Source organism: Vanellus vanellus, assembly GCF_965231255.1.
Source record: "Vanellus vanellus genome assembly, chromosome: 2".
NCBI classification, from domain to species: domain Eukaryota; kingdom Metazoa; phylum Chordata; class Aves; order Charadriiformes; family Charadriidae; genus Vanellus; species Vanellus vanellus.
Window position 1 is genome coordinate 13748492 of NC_138906.1, and position 26701 is coordinate 13775192.

At 37.7% G+C, this 26701-nt stretch overlaps 1 protein-coding gene across 2 annotated transcripts in view; it reads left to right on the plus strand.

Moving 5' to 3' along the window:
• The first annotated feature begins 3707 nt into the window (after positions 1 to 3707).
• PFKP (phosphofructokinase, platelet) overlaps positions 3708 to 26701 on the plus strand; it is a 47297-nt gene continuing 24303 nt past the window's right edge. For both annotated transcript variants that reach the window (XM_082479078.1, XM_082479077.1), the window contains exons 1-9: positions 3708 to 3758; positions 3942 to 4145; positions 12901 to 12974; positions 19602 to 19679; positions 22144 to 22333; positions 24866 to 25031; positions 25763 to 25807; positions 25908 to 26016; positions 26468 to 26563. In XM_082479078.1, the coding sequence (XP_082335204.1) occupies positions 4061 to 4145; positions 12901 to 12974; positions 19602 to 19679; positions 22144 to 22333; positions 24866 to 25031; positions 25763 to 25807; positions 25908 to 26016; positions 26468 to 26563 (843 nt within the window). In that variant the 5' untranslated portion in view covers positions 3708 to 3758; positions 3942 to 4060. The remainder of the gene's footprint in view (positions 3759 to 3941; positions 4146 to 12900; positions 12975 to 19601; positions 19680 to 22143; positions 22334 to 24865; positions 25032 to 25762; positions 25808 to 25907; positions 26017 to 26467; positions 26564 to 26701) is intronic.

Sequence of the window (26701 nt, forward strand, 5' to 3'; positions counted from 1 at the left end):
AGAGAAATGAAAAAAAAAAACCACCATAGAATCCAGCCCCTCTACTACAGAGTTTGTACTGTTAGAGCGACACAATTGAAGGGTGAAAACAAATAGGAAAGAGACTAAGTAGTACAAGAGTTTATATGCAACATATAGGGCCAGGGAATATTGTAGTATTAACGGAAAAATGCAGTCAGTTCTTCTACAGAAATCACTGTCACCATCTGACCAGAAATGGTATCCTGATGACTTCCTCTTTCCTTATTTTTATGCTAATCTGTGCATTCCATGACTAGCCTGTTTCATTTTAAAATGCTGGAATTTCTGTAAACCTTTCCATCTTGTTCTCTGCCTGTTTTTTAATAATATTAAAAAGTGGAATATGCAAAAGTTAATTGACTTTATGATTCATAAGTCTCATGAAAAAACAACAGCTGGACAGAAGAGACAGCTCCTATTAGCATCTCAGACAAACTTGAAGTGTGGGCTCATGTAACACTAGATGCCAGAGAATCCATATAGGAAAGAAAGGTCTGGCTGTAGAAAATAGTTTCAGTTGGCTGGAAACTCCTTCATTCAGCTTTGTTACTCATGCAATAATCTCATTCTTTTTGGACATGACTTGTTCTTCCTAGTTTAAAAATTTCAATGGAAGATGTTGCACAAAATGAAGTACTTGTTACATCTGTGATATTACATCCATGATATGAACCATTTTATAGTTCAAAGGCAGCATGTGTAACGATACTGGCGCAGTAAGTTGTAAGTTGAGGTGGGTAGCAATCCAAAGTATTTTTAAAGGGTCAATTGGGATTTCTTAGGTAGTGATGAGATTTAAAGATGGGCACATAAGCTTGATCTAGGTGGCACAGGGAACAAACAGGCAATGGGAAAAGGATGTGGCAGAGCATCTGCAATGGTCAGGATCAGGGAAGAGCCAAAACCTACCTGTCCGCTCCCTGTCCTATGTAAACTGATTCTATTTAGTGTTACAGTAAGAGGACAATTAGAGCACCTAATGTAGTGTGTAAATTACCTGCTGAGGTTTTATTCAGATATGCAGTTTCTTCACTATCAGTTTGCATACCTCAGAAGAGCCTATTCTTTTAGTGCCAGTATGATTTATACATGTGTACCTAGCTGCATTGCAACTATATCCCACACAGTTAAATAAGACTTCAATACTTAAGCCAAGAATTCACTCCTTTTATGATTATAGGCAATTGTATTGCTGGAAGATATTTAAGTATATCAAGACAGCCTCAGGAACAAACAGTTCCACATCCTGTTCTCTCCTCCCACCTCTACGTTAATGACTTCACAGAGAAAATGCAATTCTTTCCTGAGAGCTCTGCTGAAGAACAATGAGTAGTTCTAATAAATGATGAAAACAGTGAAATCATAGGCAGCTTCCTAGTTGCACAAGGGTGAAATAAATACATCACTTTTAGGTTCATTATGTAGCATAAGGCAACTGGAGAAAACATACTTTCAGAAAATAATATCTCCTTATCTTCAAGGCTGTATTTGCAAGCAAGAGGGACAAGTCTACTTTCAGACAAAATGTAAATGCTTTAGCTAAAGTGAATAAAAAAAAGTAAGCCAATTCTAGAGCATGGCTAAGTATCTGCACCAAACCAAACAGAACCCATGCAAAGCTTCCTCAATGTGTTGCTCAGGTGACAAATGTGTTGCTCAGGTGACAAACTATCATTGCTCCATGATCTTAAAAGTAGTCATAATAGTTTATATCAGCCAAAGACCTTCCTACTGATTTTGCAGGCTTTGGATGAAGCCCCAAATCACTCAAAGACGTTAATTTAGTTTTTGCAGAGCTACTCTCCAAGAAACTAATGCGATACCGATTCAAACCAGAACCCTTTGAACAGTGGGACTTTATGGGGGTTTATATATTTCTATAACAAAAGTTCACCTTTATTATAATCTATGACTCAGAACTCTCTTCAGATTCAAGAAAGAATACAGAAAATTCCCAGTAGAATCACTGTTGTTCATGGTATGCAAACTATTTGGCACTGTGTCTTTTCCATTGTGAAATTACACACTCTTTTTAGCCCCCGAGTAGATTTGCAAACGTGAGCTGCCCACATACTAGGTACAGATATCTATTTGTAGGTATGGTTTCTTCAAACATTTATCTATGAGTAATTTTGACTGAACTACTGAAATGACTGTGCTTCTGCATGTGTCTGTGTGAAAGTTGACAGGATGAGAACGTGTATTTTTACAATGTGAGTTAAGTGAGTTAAGATGTGAAGATGTTGAATAAAAACAGTAATTATTACAGCAATTAAAATATAAAACTTGAGTCAGCATTTTGCTGCTGTTCCTGACTCTTCCTGACTTGCTTTATAATTTTGGGTAAGTAACTTAGCCCCTGATTCTGCAAATACTTTGACTTATGCTAAGTACCACAAAGAACTGTATACAGGATAATAGCTTTATTTGCTTAAATTAACAAAATCAGGGTCTTAAGCTGTTACAGTGACTACACACATTGCTATGATCAACAGAATTATTCTGTTGTACTCCAATGAGGCGTCATAATCCAGCGAGTTTAAGTAGTCTACCAGTACTAAGCTCTCCCCAAGAAAAAAGCATCCGTGCACAAGAGAACAAAAGGAAAGGCAGAAAGACTGGGATTCCTACCCAGAGTAATTTTTCCCAACTGCTTTACTTCTGTTGCTCCCTTAGACTCAACTTTTGTCCCTAAGCTGTAAGTACTTACAAGAAGTAACTTTCTTTTCCTTTCTGCGCCTGAACGTCTGCTATGCAAGATCTTGCTTGCAACAGCTGCAAGACATACCCCAGAAGGGATGAGAGAGGCAAAAAGAAAACGAACTGGCGTCTAGGCCTTTGGGTTTCCCCGTCTGACAAGGCAGGCACGGACCAGACCCTGTGACACAAACCCTGCCAGGCGACGGCAGAAGAAACTCTCTTCCTTTATTCTGCATTCACGGCGGGCGCTGTGTTCTTCGCTCACTTCAGTCTTTTGAGCAACAGCTAGGCGAGAGAGGGCAGGCCCAGACGCCTTTACGAGAAGCGGGCCGTGAGCCACCGGCACGCCGGAGGCCGCTTTCCCACTCGAACCCCTGGCTGAGGCGGGTGGTCGCTTCCCCGTCACGCAGCCCCCGCCGCCCGCTAGGCCTGCGGCAGGGCTCAACAGGGGCCGGCCGGGCCGGGCCGGGCGCTCCCGCCAGCGCACCCAGACTCACTGCGGAGGGACCAGCCACACGGCGCCGGACCCTGACGGCAGCCCCTCACGGAGAGCTCCGCGGAAAAGGCTGCCCGGGGAACCCGCTTCCGCGGTCCCACACGCGGTGTTACTCAGCCGCTACCGCGGAGAGGATGAGTTAACTCTGGCGGGCGGAACTCCCTTCCCCCTCCGCTGCCGCCCGGCCGAAGCGCCAGCCATGTTCCCCGCATCGCCCCCGCCTCAGGCGCCGCCGGGGGGAGGGCGCCGAGGGGCCTCCCGCCCCCACCTGCAGCCCCGCCCCACCCGCTCCCTCAGCCTCGCGCCACCTCCCCCTCCCCACCTGCCAGCTCCCTCCGAACGTAACCGCCCCGCCCCGCCGCAACGGCTGCCGCTCGAGGCGGCAGCTCGCCTTCTCATTGGCTCCTTGGCCCGCCCGTCAGGCGCCGGTCCTGAAGGGGCGTTGGAGGGCGGTGCCAGGTCGCGCGGCGCAGCCCTGTCAGCGGCAGCGGGGAGAGGAAACGGCAGCGGGGGCACGGCGCGGGGAGAGGCGGGCTGCGATGTAAGCGCTGCATCCCTCCTCCGCTCTCTCCTCACCCTTTTGTCGTTTCTTTTTTTCCCGGGCTTTTTCACTCAGCCGCCCCCTCCCCTCTTTTTTTTTTTTTTTTTTTTTTTTTTTCTTCTCTATAGAAATACACACGCCTACACTGTTGTGTTTTTTTTTTTTTTGGTTCTTTTTCCGCAGAGGCCAAGTGTTGGACCCAGCGGAGCGCGCACCTCGGGCACCAGGGCAGAGCCCCGCGGCCAGGGGCTCCCTCAGCGACCTCGCTCCGTCTCGCCCGCCGGTGTCGCCCCCGCAGCGCCATGGATCATCAACCGAAGTTCTTCGAGAACCTGTCGGGCACTGGGAAGGCCATCGGGGTGCTGACCAGCGGCGGCGATGCCCAAGGTAGCTGCTCACGCCGTTCGCTGCGGGAGCGAGGGGAGGAGGAGGGGAAGGAGAGGTAGATGATGGGGGGAGAACTGTGGGCATGGTGCGGAATGGGGGCAGCGGAAAGGGAGGGTAAGGAGCCCCCCGGTGGGTGGTACGAGGGAGGCGGGAGCGCAAAGGGCCTCCCAGGCAGGCAGGGCGCCCATGCGGGAGGCTGGGGAAGGAGGCGGTGGGTGCAGCAGCGCCTGCCAGAAGGCATGAGGAAGCATGGGCTGCCCCGGGGGAGGCTGCGGGAAGCCGCGCCGGTGAAGGGGCACATGGTAGTGGGGGGGAGGGGGAGGTCTGGGAGTGGGGCACACCATATCGCCGTGGTTCCCGGGTCCCTCTTTCTCTGCTGGCCTTGTGCTCTTACTATGGTCGTTTTAAAGATAAATAATTTTTGCGGGGCCTGGGCGCCTGAGCTGCGAGCATACCCTTATCCTTCCTCCTCCCTCCCTTTCTCGTCGCATTTCCTCTGAGCCTGCCTTGGAAGGGAAGAGGGTAAAAACGTTCCAGTAACTTTTACCACCAAAATGTCTTCACTCCTCGGGAGATGGTGGGGAGAGAAGAGTGAGGAGGGAGGGTGGATGGCTGATGTGAGTGGGGGAGGAGAGGAGGTCGTGCTGCCTCGCACGGCGGGTGGGAGGCTGTCTGCACTGCTGGGGCTCTGCCAGCCCTCGCCTCGTCTGCTTTTCACTTCATTTTGGCACGACGAACGCTTCTATGTTCCTGCCCGTGATTTAGAAAGCTCACATGGTAGCCTCGTAGGACTGTGTTGGAAACGCTTTTCACCTCCTTAAATCTCTTAAGTGTAGAGGGAGTCCTAGCTACAGGACGGGGTGAACAAAAGACCTATAGGCATTAAGAGGGAAAGAAAGAAAAGAGTTGATCGCAATAGAATTAGTCATGAAGTCATGTTTTCCTACACTCTCGTTTCCCCTTTTCTACCAGAAAATCTGATATATATTATTAGTTGGAAGTTTCAGTTAACTAAGGTTTCAAATATGCCATGCTCCGTGCTATTTGAGGGGACTCTTGTCTTGCGTTTGCCGGGAGAGTTGTTCAGTGGTGACCGCGTTCTTCTTCTGACTTCTTTCCTTAAATTACGATTATTTGATGTTTTTGCCGGGAGTGTCTCTAAAGTACTTTCATTCAAAGAAGAAACGGCACTCATTGGCGTTTTTAAAGAGAAGGGGGGCGGGGGGGAGAAGCCCCTCTCTCGTCGCTGCGCGGGCTCGGTAGTTTAATGACCAGTTTCCCCAGCTTTTTACGTGTTCCGGGGTGCGAGCAGGTGCAGGCGGCAGCCTCTGCCTCCCCCCGTCGCTTTCCGTGGGGTAGCAGCGTGCGTGGACCGGTGTCTCCGTGCTCCCTCCCGCCGCCGCTGTGTACGTGATCCGCTGCGAGTCGCTGCAGATTCCGCCTCTTTGCGTCATCCGGACCGGGAGAAGCATCCTCCCTCCCTCTGCCCGCTGGAATAACGGGGAGCCCCGGGGTTTACCTGGGATTATATGAAACCCTTTCTAGTCGGGGTGGAAGGGATTTGGTACCAATCGGAGAGGAAAACGTTGCCGTTGCGGAGAAACTGCAAGTTGATGCCCGTAAACGGCTTCTCCTTTGCCTCTCGCTGGGGTTACACTCGTTTGAAGTTTTATCCACAGTTTGCTCTCGGTGTCATCAATTCCACTGCTAAATGATCCTAGGAGGGACTGTGAATAAAGGCATCTCTGTTTTAATGGTCTGGTCGCCAAATCGCCATTTTAATTTTAAAGTGTGGCAGGGCATTGCCTCAAGCAGGAGCAGCGGTGTGTTCGGCAAGAGGCTGAGCCCTGCTGCTCGCTTCCGCGTGGCTGGAGATTATATAATGCAGCGGCAGATGTATCTCTTTTTATAAAGTATTAATCTGCTCTTGCCACTATGTGAATTAAAGCATTTAAAGGGCTTGCAGAATCCACGGGTAACATCCAGACTTTATTGTCTGGCAGACTGCAACTGCAGCATATTTACGTGGAGGGATAAAAAGTAACAGCCTGTGAAAGTTGCTGTCTGAGGAGTGAGGTTGCCACAAAGACCAAACAAAGTAAACTGGATGCCTTCCAAGTCGTTTTGTAGGCAGCATTGTCCTAACTCTAAAGAACAAGGAAAAAAAAAAAAAAACAAAACGCAACAAAACCCAACATTTAAGAACTTGATCATTTCAACTGAATTACAAGCACAGTTGAGGTTCTTAACTTTTACTATCTTGGTAACAGTATAGATGTGTAAAACATGCAACCTCAAGTCTGTTTTTATGCTAGGTTAGGAGTTAAACAAGGGACAGAATGAGTCATGCCCTGTCAAGGTCATTTGTCCTCTGTAGGGCAAATATGCGAGAGAAATGAAGTTGTGAAGTCTAAGCAGAAGGAAATGCGCTGCTATTACTGCAGAGCTGTTTGAAAATATATATTCAAGCAAACTGTAGGTGAGGCAAAATTACTAACTCTGAAGTGGGCAAAAAAATACTAATATATATCTAAAAAAAAAAAGTTCCAGTCTCCTCTTTTTTTGTCTTTGGCTTTATTTTGTTTTGGATTGGGTTTCTTTTTTAGATTTGTTAGACACTAGAAATATTAAGAATATCTAATGCAAACTAAACTCACAGGAAATTGAGTGGAAAGAACACCCATTAGTGTTGCAGTAAACATGTAATCTTCATATCAGTAGGTGCGTTGATTTAGATTGGGCTGTAAATCTCAGCCTAGAACAAAATATGCTGGAAATTATTTTAAAATAGAAGTTACCGCCTTTGCTGTTATTGTATTTTTTAATAATTTAGAAGTAGTATTATGTAAATTACACAAGCCTTCCTACTTATAGGACATGTTAAGTTTTAAATTACTTCCCCACAATTGTGGTATTTACCTGCAAGTTTTTTTTTTTTGTTTGTTTTTGTTTTTCCTTTTTACTATCTGTGCAATATTAAAGACTATAAAATGTGTATATACCATACTGGAACTATTATGGTTTAGTCACTGTATTTTAAACACAAGTATATTCTTTTGTTTGGTGGAGTTAAAGAATTTATCAGTGATTTATTTCACAGGAGAAAAGATTTGTATTTTATACGTTTAACATATGCAAGTACTAAACTAAGCAGTCCATCACTTTAGCTAGCCAACTGTTAAATTAACTAGAAGTACTTTCCACCATAGTCACAACTACCTTGAGAGGCAAAAGAAGTTTTGACAATTGATTCTCAAGATTTATGGGTTAGCTCAGTTTCTGGACTATTTCTAAATTGTAGTGGTTGCAGCTGAGAAAGGTGGACTAATAAATGTGTTTTAAGTCACGCTTCTGTTTTGACTTTGTGGGACTCTCTGGCCATGGTCTGCTTCAGGTCGTGAAGTACAGTGGTTATATTTTATGCTGGTTGCTGGTGAATTTTGGCTGCTGGAGGTCACTTATGTTCATACAATCTCTAATCAGACCGCTTATGCTAGGACTGTGGTAGGAATGGCTCAGCAGCAGGAACAATGTCATCTGAAAGCTTCAGACAGAAAGCGATTGTGTACTGTTGGGGAATGATGTGTTTGTGGCTGCTTCAAGCTGTTGCCCAATTTACTGGCTCAAGATTATTGTCTTTGAATGTGACCATGTTATTTTTGGGATAAACTCAAAGATTTAGTGTTGTGGAAGACAGTAGTAAGGGATTTATGGATTACATGGTAATGGTCTAAAATATCAAAGACCATGACTTGTGAAGTAAAGATCTATATATCTCTACATTTGAAACATTACAGGCTTCCCAACATATTAAGGCATATTTAATATCATAGCGTAGATGTGCTGCCTTGTCCTAGTACATTACACTAGAAGAAGAAACTTTGCCAGTAAACAAATAAAATACCTCCACTCCTTAAGCAAATTTTGAGCTTAGCAACAGCTAAAAAGAACCCTATAGCCTGGTGGATTCCAGAGTTTTGGAATGCCACAGACCATGACTGTGGAAGCAAAGATCTACATACTTCTACTCAGAAGCGTTACAGGCTTCCGAGGAACATCACAAGAGGTATGTTGTATGGTAGCATGGATGTACGGATCTTGTCCTGGTAGCATATGATGGAAAAAAATTTTGTCTCTGAACAAACCAAATAAAGTAAATAAATACACCACACCCAAAAAAAAACTAAACACAAAAAAAAACCCAAACCAAAACAACCCACACTCCTTTTATGTCATCCAAATTACAGAATTTATTTGTTAACTCTTATGTAATTTGAAGATAGTCACAAAGAATTGTTGAATTCTAGCCCTCCAAAAAGACACCTTTTCCATCAAATAATAGCATGTATGTGTATAGATATGTATATAAAATATGTATATATGTGTCTGTATGTATAATATTATAATATAATTTGTATGAAAAATAAGGAATGTAGTTATTGATGAATGAGTGTAACTATTTCAATGCACTTAGTATTTTGGAGGAACTGCTTCTATAATTAGTGGATTCTATGATTGAAACTAGTTACAATTAAGATTTTATTTTTTTATTTTGAAGCAGATAGGTATATAGTCTAGATAGTATAATATATATATTTGTGCAGTAAGATGTTCTGATCTAATACAGTGTTACTGTTTAGAAAAATTGTATAGTATTTTCTTCAGGTATCTAGAATCATTATTGTGATTATATGCAATAAAATCTGCTATGTGATTAAAAGTAAATGGAACAAACCCAAATTGTTTTCTTAATGATTTGTTCAGTTCTTGTATTTGACTGCTTCTCATATTTCCTTTTGAGGATTATAGGCTTTTACATCATTACTGATATATCTGTTTGCATACTTGAATAAAGACTCTGGTAATATTTAGACATTTTCCTTAGTTTGTGTGTTTTGCTATATAGTCTTTTAAGTGGGAATTTTTATTCAGGGTAACACTTTAAACATGTGCTAAGTCATTAAGCATGCATTAAAGCCAATGTTTATCTTTAAAATTGATGGTGCTTAAGTATTTCTTGATGCTTTTCCAAGATGCATAGTTTTGATTTTTCTTTTATATGGTTAGCATTACAGTTATTTATTTAAAGCCTTGTCTAGCTGACTAAAGTGAGGAAAACTTGGCTCAAATACAAAATAGTGTGTTAATTTTACTCGCACTCCTCTGTTAAAGTGGTGCATAGTGGAACAGGTTGTAGGCATGGGAGACAAATACCCTTTTGGGGAAGGGAGTGCCTTTAAAATAAAGATTTCTGCAGTACTGTTTGTAACTTTGCTATGAAAATTATTGCTTTCAAAGACAATTGAATAGACATTATCAAGAAGGACAGTAAATGATCTACTTTTAAATTAATTTCAAGCATTATGTAAAGCCATGTAAGTAGTTGCAGATTACTTAATCTTTGCTGAATCCAAAAGAGCAAAATAAATCTTTTCCTCTGTCACAGGCAAAAGGAAGTGGTAATTCAGAAAGATTTTAAATAATTCTTACGTTATAAAAAATGCTGGTTTTACTTGTGGCTTTCTTTTGAAGCTGCTATTCTAATCCTATATGTTTATCAGGATATATTTATTATTCAGGAATAAATCCATGGTTAACCTGGTAAATCTCTTTTTCAGTAACAAGCGTATAATTACATTTCGTAGTTATTATGGTAATTCACAAATACCTTTGTAAGACTCCACAAATAATCAAATACAACAACATTTTGTTAGACAAGTTCTACAAAGACTTCATGAAATTCTCTGTATTTACATACTTGAATCACTGCAAGCAGTGTATTCAGGTTTACATAGCCAACGTGTAAAAGTCTAAAGCTTCAGTATTTTAACTGTATTTTGTAGATATCAAATTATAGCACCCTTTAGTCTCAGCCCTTCTGAAATGTAAGCCACTTTTTTAGGAGATTGCCAATAAACAGCCAAGTCCCTTTTCTATATAAAGAGATAAAATATACATTGCCAAATAATAATAAAATGTATAATACACAAACTTATAAAGTTGCAGTGGTGGTACTGAGAAGATGCTTTCTGTCTGTAATTTGTGGTTTGTTTTATTTTTTTTTTTTTTTTCCTGGGCTTTTGCCCTTTCTTGCAGGTAAATTATGAATTTTACCAATTTTTAATGTAAGACAGAAACTGGAGAGTATTCACTAAGAAAGTATGTGGCTGTATTATGAATGCATTCACGTGGAAAGAATTAATGGATTTGTCATTTTGAGAAACAAATACTTATATTTTACTCTGGTTTAGAAGTATGAACATTAAGCCAAATCATTGTTTGTAGACAAATACATAATGAAGGCATGGCAGATCTGGAGAATTTGTAATGAGAACAGAGTAACTGCCCTTTTTTACAATACACTGATACATAGATAGGATACATGACCAATAAAGCAGAAATGTGAGCAAGAAACAGATAAAAGACAAGTATGTATCTTTGGTAGGCATATGAATGTTTGTTTAATGCCTTCCTATTTTATTAAATATTTATTTTTGCTGATAAAACTATTCTGCTTTAGCCTGTTTGCATCACAGATACTTTCTCTTTATTCTACTTAGATACTTGGAATTCAGAGCCTACTGCTGAATGAGACACCAGTGTCTTTATAACTGGACATATATTAGATACCTGAAAAAGTCCTTAGGGTTTTTTTAATCAGGTGCCAAAAGGGAGAGGTGACAAAGCTGAACTTCAAGAACAGAAGGTTCTTAAAAGGACAGTTCTGAGTAGTCCTCACCTGGTGAGGATGAAATTTTTCCCTTCAGAAAATGAAACTGTTAGCTGCTCTTCTAGAATTCTGCAGCCAAATGGATAATACAAAAAGTTGTTCTTATCTCTGAAATAACCCCTTCACAAAGAACCCTAAACAAGCAATGACAATACTGCTCCCTACCCCCTGCCAAGAAAAACCCACTGAAACCTCAAAACCCAAACTACCAAAAAACCCCTCTCTACTGGCCAACAATCAACAACAACAAAAAAACCAAGCCTCCCACACATGATGTGCATTAATAGAAGCAAGCTGTGGACCGTGATGAAAGGAGTAGCTTGTGCTTCTGTCTTCCCTGTTTGAAGAAAATGGCAGTGCTGTCAGTTTTATAAATTTGAAGGTCTTTGTCTCCGCTTTCTAGGGGAAGTTGTGTGAGGGGTGGGTGGGTGAGGGTGTTCTTTTTGTTATGAAAACTGTTTCACCAAGGAGGTAACTGTTTAATAGATCTGTTTTAATCTGAGATTTAGCATGCTAACTTTCTTTTCAGTAAGGCTTGTCAGATGAGATTCGCTGCTTTTCTTTGCCATCACCCAGTTCATCGTCCAAAGCTGTGCTTTTAGCTGTCTTGGCATTTGAGAGATTTTTCCAGCTCTGTCATAAGGCTGACTCTGGCTGAGAGAATTCTTGCTGTTTTTTCCTGATACAGAATTGATGTGAAAACACTGTTACTTGTGACTTTAATCTTAAGGCTTAGTGACATCTATGCAAACAACAAAGCAACTTTTGATTTTGGCAAACAATTTTTTGGTTTGCATCGGGCAGCTTCAGGGACTTGCTGGTATGTTCCTAAGTAATCTTTGAGAAAATGTCAGTATCATTCTTTATTCAGAGAGGTAAGCCTTTATAGGTTGGATTTTTTTTTCCAGTAATGGTGGATATTGTAGGAATAGATCTATGGCTTACTGTGTTGTGGGTTTATATATGCTAGTTACCAACTTTTTGCACCTCCAGATAGGTAAACACTTAACACCTACGTCAGAAAGCAGAGCTGACATGCTACTTTGCTATTTTGATATTAAATGCAACAGATTTGGAGAATTGGTGCCCAGTATTTTGGATCGTCATATTTCTGGCATCCCTTTCAACTGATGTGCCAAGGCTATTTCTTTGAGTGTAGCCTAATAACTTCTTCTGTCCTCGTGCTTTACATAATCTCTCGTGTCTGTTTAAGTGGTATGGAAGCAATTAGTTTATTATTTTGGGGAACTTCCTGAATAACGCGTAAGTTAACACAGCATCTGAAGGGATGGGTTATAGCAGAAGTTCATTTGATCCATGTAAAGGGACCAGTGGAGCTTTCAGTGTTGCTCAGGAGTCTTAAGTGTTTGACCATTAGACTTAAATTGAAGATCTGACACTAGTATAATTTGTCAGGTGTCTGTGAGTAGAGAATTCCAATGTGAGGTTGCAATTCTGGGAAGCAAAGTGCCATTTAGGCACTTTTCTGTCAAATGAGTCCATGCAGTGTTTCTTGTGTTAATTTACCGCTACTTTTATCTTTTTAAGTGGGCACCTGTCCATGTCAGGAGCTTTAGCTGTGCTCCCCACCAAATATTGTGTGTACACCTGTGTTACTTTGGAAAGCTCAGGAAAAAGAACTGTTACAGTATAATTTGTCCTTTGAAGAGGCTAAATTTTAACTGGCTGCATGTTTTACATTTCAGATAGAAAAATAATCATTATTGTGAAATGAATTTCTGTTTTGGGTTTAGTAGCTGTTACTTTACAATGCTGTTTTACAATCAGCAGCAGTTTAATCTCTGACTAACATACTGGCATCCACATAATTATTGTAGCAAAGCACCCTTCATATTCATGGGTTGATTGCACTGTCATTAAGCAAATTTCTGTTTTAATAGATGCTGATCATGGTCTTTGTTTAGAAATGAATTAATATTTCTTTTTTTTAAAAGACTGAAAATTTATAGTATACAAAAAATATTGGATAACCTATAACAATGTAATTTTGCTTTTTCTTCCCAGGTATGAATGCTGCTGTGCGCGCAGTAGTACGCATGGGAATCTATGTAAAAGCCAAAGTGTATTTTGTTTATGAGGTTAGTTTGTGTTTTATTCATTCTGTATTTGTCTTCTGACTATGCTTGATTTTTTATGGAAATCTCATGGAGAGTAAATAGTATAGATTAAAAAATGTTGTAGATGTCATTCCCTTTCATCATATCAATGTTTTATTTCATATTTTTTTATTTTTGTGGAAAGTACTTTTTACAAGGTATGTGCTAAAAGTATTCATTTAAAAGTTTGTTGGTTTTTTTTTTTTTTTTTTTAATATATGGAATTCTTCATGTGAAGCTTGAAAAAAGCTTGAAAATACTGAGAAAACCAGAGGTGGTTGTCACCTAGCAGTGAGCTATGTATTTGTGTACTTGTTAGATGTTTAGCCCAAAATACTGTACTTTGTAAATACCTTCCTAAACCTAGTTAAATTACTAATTCTTAACCCTTTGATTTCTCCCCAGTTCATTTTCCTAGGGTATGATAAGGATGTGCCATTGCCCTCATATCACAGATTACCCAACTTGTTTTCGATCAAGAATACTGTCAGGCTGGTGCCTCTTTCCTGGCTTATAGGTAGAAAGTTGTAAGTGAAAAAACTCCAACCAACAAACAAAAAAGACCCCGCCAAAAAACCTGCGCCATCAGTAGTGTGTCCAGACATCAGAATTTTGTGGTTGAAGGTTATGACTGCATGTGCATGAAGATTCTTAACTTCTGTAACAATTATTTGATATGAAAAAATGATGAGACAAAGTTTAATGTAAATGCCAAAATAATACTATCTGTGTATGTCTTACTAGAAGGCTAAGTTATAGTTAGACTTCTGCCTGAAGAGCAGTTTCAGTTTTCATAGAAGTTGCAGATTAAAAAATACAGTAAATATGTTTAGCAAGAAGTCATTCTGTTCACACTGGAATTCCTGTACAGCTCCTTAGAAGTTTGAGGTGATTACAAATAGTAGTAAACATTTGGTATGGGGCAAAACTTGGCAGGCAATAATCCCTAATGTTTAATATAAAAATACGGAGTGCTAGAATTCATAGAAGTGCTAGGAAAGTACTTTGGTTTTAGTTTTGTGCATACAAAATGTGCAATTTAGCTTCAAAGGTAGCTATTTATCTATTCTCTTTCTGTGTCTGCTTATTCCTATAGTTCATTTACTAAAGAAATGTGAAGTATATTGAAATGCAAATAAGCAGAGCACTCTGCTCCAAAATTCTTTTGTACTACAGTGCTACAGCAAGTAGCTCTGAATACTTAATGTGTGCTAATTACATGGCCAATCTCTAGAATTCCTTCAGTGTTCAGCTGTTTTGCAGGCTTGCTGAAATGGGTCACATACTTTTGTGGAAATAAGGAGAGGGGTTTTGGCTGTTTTTAAAGACCAGAACTTGAATTTATTATTTATTTTTTTTTTTTTTAATTATGTTTAACTTACAAATTACCATCTTTGTAGTTCATCTTATAGCATGTTTACTTTTGTCACGTTTTAAAAACTGTTTTGTATCATAAAGTGTATTCAATGATAAATTTCCAGAGAAATTTGGATATTTCTGGTTTTCTGAACATGGTAAAAACGCACTATTTAAGATTTCGTGTTCCTCTGTTAATTGCTAGAGTTTGCCAATGTGAAGTCACAGATATTTCTGAATGAAAATCGATTGTAAAATGAAGTTGAACTTTTGAGTTTCCATTATATATTGTCATTTGCTCTTCATTGTAACAGTGTAGTCTCTTGGAGAAAAATGCACATTTCACTGTAAGTATAGGTAATAGCTCTGAAAGAAATCTTTGCTTCTAGATTAGTCCATTCAGTTCTATGTTTCAGGAAGGACTGCATGCTAAACTTTTTTCCTCTCTGACTCTGTGTTAATTAAAATATGAAGTCAGTTTTCTTTCACAATGCATATAAGTACTTCAGAAAAACACTGTTGCAAGATTTGAAATGAAACTACTATTTAATTTCAGCACTTTGAAGTAGGGAACAGATGCAGGGACAAGTGTCATGGAGGGTAAAAATCTTAGGGTAAGGCTTGCTGCTAATAATGCATATTATAAGCCTCTGCATGTTGTATACAGAGGAGATGCATTTTTATATATGCTTGATATTATTTTATTTAATAATTTTAGTAAGGTCCTTGTGTCAAGGTAAACTGATACTTGTATTGAAGCTGCTCTGAAAAATTAAGGAAAAAAAACCTGAAATGGCAACATCCGAAAGGTGAAAAATGTTTTTGTATTTGGAGCCAAAAATGGAGTTAAAGATCTCAGCCTTTTCAAGCCTACTTTGCTCTACTTGTCATATGCTCTTTTTCTCCTGTAAATTTGTCATAAGAACTTTTTTTTCCCCACTGTTAAAACCATCTGTTTTCTACAGTTGTGGCCAAAAGTAGCTCCGTATTCTAAGTAAAACAATGTCTATTTACCTTTTGTTTCCTAAATCCATTTTTCTTCATTTTGTGATGCGAGAGAGATTACCAAGATAAATAAAAATTGGCAATGAACTATATAAAAGTAATTTTCTAGAATTTTTAGAGTTGGGTTGACCAAAGAAAGGAACAGGTGGATATTGGAATTCATGGGCTATTTGGACATACTTTGATTCCCAAGAGGCAAAAAACCCAAAACAAACTCATGTGAAAATTAAAGCTATAAAATAGTTTATATAAAAACCATAATTTATTATATTTACTCCTTGTATCTTCATTGAAATTAGCACATTTGAAAATTTTGGTATTAATTCTTGGAAACAGTGCTTACTCTATACAGTTGCCCTAGTTTCATATTTTATTTGTGTTAACATCTTTTAGTATTTACTTTTAGTATATAAGCAGTCTGTAGTCACCTTCACTGACTAGCATCACATTATTCCTCAAATCTACCCCAATCTGAATTAAAATTTGAATACCGGTGAACTTACTTCTCTCATGCTGTGAGAATCTAGGAGATGGAAGTACATGTAAAAGTACCAGGCTGCTCTACGAGGCTAGCTTAATTTTTTTTTCCTTAACCAGAAGTGATTTAAGTTATTCTTAGTTTTTGGTTTTGTTTTGTTTGGTTTGTTGTTTGTTTTTTTTTTTTTTTAATTGAGAATGAGAAGAAAAAGTGATGCCTCTCATTTACGGCAATTCATTTTAGAAACTGAGGTCTTAAATATAATATAATACAAATAACCTGCCCTTTTTCTAGGATTGAAGCACATAGTTCCCAGTGGATGCGTGCTCTTACTACTAAGCTATGGAACTTTTAGATTCTTCATCTTGATTAAGAATCTTTTTCTCAAGAGGCCAGCATTGGAAATGCAATGGTACGGCAGTCACGGATTTCTGTGAGGAAAACTTCATGTCTTTTATGTGGTGGTTTGTGCACTCAGTAATGCTAGTATTTTGCGTTGTTGAGCAATAGCTAAAAAACCTCAGTAAGTAAATTTAAATCGCTGTTAAAACCCCAAATGTCTCACATGTAACATATCAAGAGATGGGTGGTTCATTTTCGAAAGCTTTGGTTTGTAGAGTTAAGACTGGAAGCAAGGCTTGCTGTCTCTGCCACTCTCTCCAGGAGTTACAGTGTATATGTATGTACCCTGTGAACATACAACTCACAGAGATTTCCTCTTGTTTGACTTTGAATATTCAGATTTTGGGTAGAGGAAGGAATAAGCATAAAATGGGGTTGATCTTCAAGTATAGTGTTTGCTGTATTTTTGACAGTTTACTTTTTTCCATTCTTGCCCCATAGTTTTAGTATCTTAGTGTCCAAGCTGCTATTTTTAGAATCTAAGTAAGATATTTCTTTATAATGTAAATTGACAGGTTGCCTCTTTTTATTAAGGTCTGTATTCACATCTGTCAGTACCTTTCAGTAACCAGTCAATTGTTAAATATTGAACTATTTGATAAAATTAAATTCCACCTTTAAAATGGATTGCCCTGTCCCCGAGTTAGCATCGGTGTTTAAATAACTAAAATGATAACTGGAAATCATGATCATTATTAATACTTCAGTTGTAATCGATCATGTTTTTTTTCCCTATAGATAGTCTAGAAAACTATTTTAATTCTATGGCTTTTGTATCTCTTAATGATATAGAAGAACAGTGTGGAAATTCTAGCTGCATTCTTCAGAGCTAGCTTACATGCAGTGCTTGGCAAGCAGAACTGAGTTAGGAAAAGCTAATGTAACAGCTAAAATGGATCAGACCTGTTCCAAAAGCTCCCTGTCCTTACATTGTAGTGGAAGGAATTGTTAATATTCTGACTTGAGCACACAGAGGAAGTAGAACCAATATGGACTCATGACCTGAATGCACGAGTTCTTTCAGCTTTAAAGATGCAAGGTGCGGTAGTCTGCCACAGCTCATCCTTAGCCTAGCTGTAAGGTATTTCAAATTTTACAGACAATTTCAAATAGTAGTTCATCCATTTGCTTTTCCCTGTGATTTAGATTTGTTAATAAAATACAAATTGGGAATTTTCATCCATGACTCTCATAGTATGCATATAATTATGTATATATTTACTGTATATAATACTTTCTTGGATTCACTTTCTTCATCTTGCCTCTCAAGTAAAAATGGAAGATGAATGATTGGAGCAAATATGTGAACTGTGTATATTTTCTGCCAGCTTGTAGTACAGCTTACTATAGTCAGTGTTATAAACTGAGTTGGGATGCAATGTCGCACTGTTCTTTTAGGATTTGTTACCTGTGAATCTTTGCGTTGTTGTAGTTGCCAATAGGAACACCGGTAGGAAAAGCTTCCAATCTATTGCTGAGTGATATAAGAAGCATCAGATTCTTTGCTTTAAAAACAACAAAACAAGCAAGCTTGTGATAAGTGAACTTACTAATTTATTAGCTTTCATCAAGCTCAGTTGGATCTACTGGATTGTTTCTGTCTGAAGATGTATGCACTTTATCTGAGAAAGATTTTATTTTTTTTTTTAACTTGATATGTAGATTAAGCATTTTTGCTTTTCCAACTTGCTCTAATTTTGAAGGCATAGTGCAAATAATGTCTTAGTTTCAAGTCATTATGTGTATACATTAGATATCAAAGTTATCTGGAGAGTGTACCTAATATTGAAAAGATTTGTTGAATGGCAGAAATTAGAGATATAGGTTGTTTTCCACCTAGCTGTTTCTTTACTATTTTGATCATCTTATATGTAAATTCATTAGCTAAGTCTTACTGAGCAGAAGCTTTCCCCTTGGAATCTGTACTAGAATCCTAGAAAGCTTAATCTGAGTAATTTGTACTTTTGCTTAGTCCAGGTTATCTTTATATTCTTATCCTATCATGCTAGTGAGGGACTCAAGTATGTTATAGTATTCATATAATATATATGGCTTTTTAAGCCAGTGTAGGCTTAGTACATTTCCAAATTACTGCTTGCTGCCTAAAATCTACATATAGTCTAGATTGTGCCAAAGTAAGTGTCTCCAGTTTATAATGTCAGTTTAACTGTCTTCTAAACACTCTTATATTTCTAGTTCAACCTGATTTATGACTGAGAACTCTAAAACTAGATATGTACAGTCTTGTAAGAACTGCATACAGAAGAAAGGTTAACTAATTGTTCCTCAGCATGACTATCCATATGTACACATAATCTAAAAATGGAGACGTAAACATGGTCATATTTATTTTTGTTTGGCGTTTTTTGTTTTGCTTTGTTCTTTGTTTAACGGGACTTTTTTTTTTTTCCCCTTTGGATTTAAATACATGTCAAAATGTTGAAAGGTAACTCCAGTTTTATTCTAGTGTCTGTATCAGTTAGGTTTTTCCAGGTTAGAACTTTGCTGTATTTTCTTTTTTCTTTTTTTTTTTTTTTTCAAATCAGTGTTCATAATACCACCTAATGGAAAAGAATCTGTAATTGTCACTATCTTTCTGATTCATAGTATTTATACAGAGAGTTAATTAAGCCAGGCATAACAAAACCCTTCAGCTGCTCACTGGATGGTTTTCTTTCTTTCAACTAAGTGTAGTTCTTTCTATATTACAGCATGTATTGGTTTCTGAAGACCATTTAAGTTAAGGTATTAAGGATATTTTAAATGCATCACTAAAAGTTGTATTTTTCTACTAAATTTCTTTCATCTATTTATTGTGTAACTGCCTCCAAATAAGGATTGTGTGACCTGATTTCTTCTTCCTTAATGAAAAATTTTTCATCGTTGCTCTTTATTTTGTTTTGCTTATACCTACCTTAGGGGGGAAAAGTGTACAAAATGTTACAAAGTTAGATATTTTTCAAAGATCATGACCTCAGGCTGAGGTTATGTTTTTAGGAATCGCATTTTATAATGCTTTTCAAAGTTCTTCCGTCTTTGTAGTTTTTAAAAAATAACTGAATATTTATTCCAAGAATGGAGAAATGCATTGCCATTCTAGTTTATAAGTTGTGTAATCTGTGTAAAATACTACTTTATCTTGAAGTTGTCTTTGGAACTAATCTTTTAGGAAGAGGGTTGGTTTGGCTTTTTTCCCTCCCTAATGTGATACCTGCTTGAATGTGGTTTCATTTAGATTGAGTATTTTTTTATTCGTTTTTTTTTTAATTACTTAAAGTTGCATTAAAATATACAAGGTGAGTATTACTGCAGTGGAAGTGGTACACAGTTTTTCAAATCAGACTTCTGAAATACTTTTTCTCTTTCAGGGTTACCAGGGAATGGTGGATGGAGGTGATAATATTGTAGAAGTTTCATGGGAAAGTGTTTCAAGTATCCTGCAAGTGGTACGTGTTAGGGGGTGGGACCCAAACCCTCTCTCTTGAAGCAGGGAACCAAAATTCTAGAGACAGGCAATCACTGTAATTATGCATTCAAATTCTATGATGACTTAGTGACCAGCACATACCACTTTTAGCAAAGCCTGATTTCTGCAGTATGGATATTTGACACTTTCTAAACGTCTTTGTGTGGTTTTGTATTTGGTGCACAGAAATAATCTTCAAAACCTTTGTCATCCATATTGACAAGCCTATATTTAATAAAAAAGACATTATAGGGCCAAAATATGAAACAACTGTGTTTTGTAAGGCAAGTGTTTTCTTATGAAACCTTGTTGGCTTCCTCTGTAGGTGGATTTAGAATTATAGTAATGGGTGTAATTACAGTAAAGTTCTCCAGAGCTCAGGTAATAGCAATGACTTTGCCTGTGCATTTATGCACCTACGTTCTTCAAGGTGGCCATTTCAATATCCTTACAATTTTCCTCAGCACGGTAATGTTACCTCTTTCAGAGCAGATGCTATGTTTGGCGAAGAGGCCTTAGTGGCGCCAAGCTTTCTGAAAACTACCCCCTGGTAAAGTGTGGGTTTCTTTGGAGCTTTCTGTAAAGCTAATATAAACATAGTTAGCAGAGAGAAAAATAGATTTTAATTTTTCTTTTTAAACAAATACATACCCTGGAATACTGTGACATATTGTGTCCATGTTTTTTTCGTTTTTGGTTTTTTTTTTTTTTTTTTTAATCCTCTATCTTGTAGAATCTGTACTCTTATGATTAAGAGAAAATTGAGCTGTCATGGCAAAGCTACACAGGAGCATAGGCAGGAGCAGGATCTAGGCATCTTAAACATGTATATAGCATACATAACATAAGAATAACACTGTTCTCGGCCTGATTGCTAGGAATTCAACAGACAGTGAAGCTGAGGATGCGTCTTAAAGAATGTGTTTAGTGGTTTTGATAAGATTTTTCAGCTCAGTCTATATTTCTGTTTAATCAAAACAAGTTGTAGTACCTTGTTTCGAACACATAGTCTCTTCTCCACTTACAACTATGTTTCTTTAAGTATGAAAATATCTCGTTTAGATGTTTTTTAGTCCTGATTGTTATTTTTAGAACATCTCCATGTGTACACTTCTACTTTTTTGTCTGTGGAGAAAGCTGAACTGCTTCTATTCCACTTTTTGTTTCTCTTCCACTATCTGCTGTTGTGTATTGCAATGTAGACATAAAATAGTGCCCAGGACTGGCTTGAGAGCTGAAACACCTTTCATAGGCTAAATCATATCAGTATAGCCTCTGCGGATTTGAGCTCAAATTTAGATTGGCGTGACTGATTTATTATAAGTTAAAGTGGAGGAAATGCTTGTGCAAAAGTGAGGTAATCATCTCCAGATTTGTTTGCAGGAGAAAAAAAAAAAAAAAAAGGTTTTGCAGTCTTAATTTAATTTTTTACTGTGACCATGAATAAGGCAAAAACTAGACTTTCCTTGAGTAACTGAACAATATAAACACAGAAGATTTGTAAATGACTTGTTTTCAGCAAGATGCCCAGCAATTTTCAGTAACACAGCACTTCAGTCTTTTCTGAAAATAATGACTTCCATTTTTGGAGGAAGCTCTTTAGATTATATTAATAAATACAGTGGATAAATTAATAAAACAGAAAATTTAACATTGGTCTGATCTGAAAGGAGGTTGTAGAGAGGTCGGGGTCAGTCTCTTCTCCCAAGTAACAAGCGATTGAACAAGAGGAAATTACCTCAAGTTGCACCAGGGTTCACCAAAAGGGTTATCTAACAATTCCCAGGGGAGTGGTGGAACCGCCATCCCTGGAGCTATTTAAAAGACAGGTAGACGTGGTGCTTAGAGACATGGTTTAGTGGTGGTTTTGGCAGTGTTAAATTGATGTTTGGACTCAGTGAGCTTAAAGGTCCCTTCCAACCTAGACAATTCTATGATTCTATATGGCACTAAATGTTGATGCAGTTCTTTCCGTAATTGTGTGGAATGACAATAAGTACTAATTTTGAGCTCTAGGGATATATGTTTTCTGTTATTGCTTTTATGTTTTATTATATTAGTGGAAAAATGTCATGACTTGAAGCAAATTCATCTCAATTCTTAACTACTTGGTATCATATCACTCTTAGTATTGTCGTCACACATAACTAATAACTAGATAATTAATTGGAACGCTACTGAAATTAATCCCAAATCATTTAACATTTCCTTTCGAGTAGCTCTCTATCAGTCATTTTTGAGTGGTTCTTTTCCCTGGTGTGTGTATCTGCTCTTGAGAACATCATATCCACAGGTTTGTTAATTCTGTTTTTCAGTACTTTTTACTCTATGTAAAATTAAAGATGGAGGTTATGCTACAAAATAACCATTCATCATGAATCCATCTTAAAAAAACAGTAAAATACTGGATTGTAAATTAAAACTATTATACTTCCTTTTTCTAGGGAGGTACAGTTATTGGTAGTGCACGCTGCAAATCCTTTCGTACCCGGGAGGGCCGCCTGCAAGCAGCCTTCAACTTGGTTCAGAGAGGAATCACTAATCTTTGTGTGATTGGCGGGGATGGTAGCTTAACTGGTGCCAATCTGTTCCGTGAGGAATGGAGTGGACTTCTAGAAGAACTGGCACAGAAAGGTAAGTTTGCGTTTAGATCCTCTAAACTTCTAGACTAATCTCCAGGGAAGTTATGTGCCCTAACTCTGGATACATAAACTATATCCAGAGGATATTTCTTAAGTTCAAAAATCAAATGCATACATTCTAGGAAATTACATGGTTCTTCATAAAGCAATAGTTTTTGATTTCTGTACATCCTCTCTTTATACGCCATAAAGGTTCAAAAAGGCCAAATAAGTTACTGGGTAACTGTCTGTGGCTTTTTCCCCCATTATGAATAATTTTCAGGGCCTGAATTTTGAACCTTCTGCTTGAAAAGTCCTTTGCCCTCAAATCCAAACTGAGATGGTAATTCCTTTCCTACAACAAGCTACATACTTGGTTATTAAATTATGATCCTACCTATATGTCACTATTTGTTTAAGATCAGAACATTAAGTGGCTGTTGCTAAAAGTGCATCCAGCCCAGTAGTTGTCTTTGAGAGCACCCAAGAGAATCTATAGGGAAGAGTAAAAGAACAGAATAAGCCTAAATAATGCTGTGTGGATGCTATATGTTATTTGTAATATTGAAATACTCTGATAGGTTCCATCCATTTCTGTCTTCAGGACTTCCTGAACCAGATGCTGTTAGCAGTTCTTAATGAATTTCTCTTCCATGAATGTATACGGTCTCCTTGAAAGCGTACAGATTTCTGATGAAAACAGTGTGTAGCAAGGAGTTATACAGCTTCACTGAATGATGAAGATTGTGAAGAATCTCCTCCTTCTGTTTATTTTGATCCCGTTGGCTTCTAGTTTCATTTAATGTCCTATAATTTTTGTGTTAGAACAAACAGTGAATGATCAGTCCCGCTTCCTCTCTGCATGCTACTTGAGATTTTACAGCTGTCTTATTTTCCCTTCATCGTCTCTTTTTCTAGATGGAAGAGCCCTAGTTTGCTTAGTTGTTCCTTATATGTAAGTTCTATACCTTTGATCATCTTTGTTGCCCTTCTCTGAACCTTTTCCAGTTCTACCATGTCCTTTTTGAGGTGGGGAGGACCACAACTGCACCCAGTATTCAAGATGAGGGCAAACCATGGATCTACACAGTAGTATAATGAACTTTGTTTTGTTCTCTATTCTTTTCCTAATATTTTCTAATATTTGGATTTTTTTGACTGCTATCAGCTGAAGCTGATTTATTAATGCAAACAGCATTATTGTTTTATTATGCTGTAAATAGCACTATTTTGTTTGTGATGTTAGGGTACATTTTTCATGTGTGTTAGTTTACATTTATCTGCAATGAATTCCATCTGATACTTTACTGTTCACTGTGTCTTGCTAGCTGTCTTCATTTCTTCTCAGACCCTCCACACCGTTAGAACCAAATAATTCAGTTTGATCAGTAAACTTTGGCACCTTAGTGCTTATTCCCTTTTCTAGGTTATGGCTGAGTATGTTGAACAGCTCAGATTCCTGTAGAACTCCATTGGTTACTTTCCTCAGATACAAGAACTTGCATTTACTACTGCCCTCTGTTTCATATTTTTTACCCTCTGTTTCACATGATTTATTCTATACAAAAGCCTTCTCTCTCATGCTGCGGCTACTTAGTTTCCTCAAAATCCTTTGAGGACAGACCTTGTCAATGGCTTTTTTGAAATCTAAGTAGACTATGTCAACCAGATATCCCTTATTCATGTGATTATTAAGTCACCTTTGGAACTCTAGAAAAGGTTTGTAATGCATGGTATACATTCATAGAAAACATTTTCATTCTTCTTCAGAATGCTGTATTTATCTTTATGGACATTAGTTACATTTTTCATTGTGGTTTCTACTATTTTCTGTAGTATAGACATTAAACGCACTGCTATATAGTTCTTGAATCCCGTATTAAAAATTTGGCGTTTTGCTTATTACCATCACATTCACAGATACTAAAGTAGTTTTAAGCACTTAAGTGCTTAAAAACCATAAGGTAGTTCATCCTTGAGATCCTTTAGAACTCTTGGATGATTCAGTATTTTCACTGATGTCTTGGGAGACACAGACTAAGACTTTGAATAGGAGCTTTTCTATTCTATATGCTTATTAATCATGAAATCAGAGCCTTTCAGTGTTGCAGAAGAGCATGCTTCAAAAGTCTAATGCTGGTTTTTGATTGTTTACATATGCCCATAATCACATCCAGTTTGCATCTTTTTACTTCTTCATTGCACGTCATACACTGAGACTACAATTTGAATGCTATTGTTTAAATCCAAACCATCAATTTTAAGGTTGATTACAAAACATGATAATCTGTTGACACTGAAATGGACTGAAAAGCTCTTGTTTCTTTCCTTATTGTAAGGATCTCTGCAGGATTCTTTTGTTTGGTGGTTTGATTGGCTTTTGTTCGTAGTTTTGACTAACCTTGTTACCTAAAATATCTAAACATAATTTTTTTTTTTATGTGTTTTATTTAGAAAAGTAGAGCACCCAAGCAATATGTCTAAAATGTTAAAAAAAAAAAATAAAAAAAATCTTATAACTCTTTCTCTGGATACTTCTTTACAGGAAAGATCGATGAAGAGGCTGTTAAGAAATATGCTTACCTTAACATTGTGGGAATGGTTGGATCCATAGACAATGACTTCTGTGGCACTGATATGACCATAGGTACTGACTCAGCCTTGCACAGAATTATTGAAGTTGTGGATGCCATCATGACCACTGCTCAAAGGTAAATTGTGTATATTATAGAAAACTAACAAATATACAGTTGTTCATGCTTCAAATTTAAGTTTCCATTTGCTATACAATAGTGGAGGATATAAATTAATTATAAATAGAAGTTAGGTAACTTGGATTTGTAATATTGCTAGAGTGAGAATAAAAACTCTTTTTGGCTGCATTTCTCAAGTGTCATTTTCTTTTTTTCTTAGTAACTGCTTTTCCATCAGTCCTGTCCTGGTAGCACTTCAGGCATCTGATTGTAGAGTCTGCATCAGCTTTATGGGCAGGCTTTGTTTCTTTAATATGTTTTTAGTCTTTCCCAGGCATACTCTTCTAAAGAAGATCCAAACACACTTTGAATAGTACAAAGTAGCATCTGTTTGTATATAAGCTTTCCCTATGTAAAATTTAAGCAATTAAATGATTTTAAATTATTTTTTTAATAGAGCTATATCGTTACAGTTCTTAACTGTGGGTCTGCATCATTTAAATTTCTAGTAAATATTGAATTCTTCTCTTCTAACTGCCCTTACATGCTTTAGAAGAAAGTAGTAGTGAAAATGAGTTATGCATTGGAAGATAAGTAATTATAAATACGTTGTTTAATATGGCCTTCTATTTTGCCAATGAAATCTGTGTTTGATAAGTATGGAAAACACAAGCCTATTTCCTGATACCAGGGCCTGTTTCAAGAATTTGGACTGTACTTCTGAGTTAATTTGTTTCTTACTTTTACAGTCATCAGAGGACATTTGTTCTGGAGGTTATGGGGAGACACTGTGGGTATGTATCATCTTCAGCAGTTTGTGTCTCATACAGATAGAATTATGAAAGATCAAGAAATCTGAACCATAAATGTCTAATCATTTGTTATGTTTGTTAGGTATCTAGCTCTTGTTAGTGCCTTAGCCTGTGGTGCAGATTGGGTATTTATTCCTGAATACCCACCAGAAGAAGGATGGGAAGATTCAATGTGTGTTAAGCTTTCAGAGGTAATCTATTACTATGTTTGGGATTTCCTGACATCTTTGCAGATGTTTGTTTGAAAACAGTGATTTAAACATACGATCATGACTTTGAGCAAGTCTTTGCTTCTTGTGTCACAGATAGTGCTATTTGATCTTTAACAGTTATTTTCCTGCATTCTGCAATTGTTTTGAAAAATTCTATGGCTTGCTCTAGGGATTACATAAACCTATTCATACATAATCAGTGTGTGTACCTTACCTCATTAATTTGATATGTTTCACTTCATCACTGAAAAGACCTGTATGAAGTGTATGAGAACTTTGAAGTGATCAAATATAAGAAATACATACTCAAATCCTAGCAGCTTAGTGTATGGCAACTGATTGTAAAATTGTGCTGTAAATTTCATTTTTTTTTTTTTTTTATGTTTTTTTTTTTCATGTTTATTTGGATGTGCTTTTGTTTTTATTATAGAATCGTGCACGAAAGAAAAGGCTGAATATTATTATTGTAGCTGAAGGAGCTATTGATTGCCACAACAAACCTATAACATCAGAGAAGGTCAAGGATGTAAGTGTCAACATCCTTATGGTGCACTTTCTGTTTTGGTCTTAAGATGGGGCTTGTTACTATCAATAACATTTCTGTAAAGTAAATATGTTCCTGTAAAGTAGCTAGGGACATGGAAACTTTTCTCCTTGTTCCAAA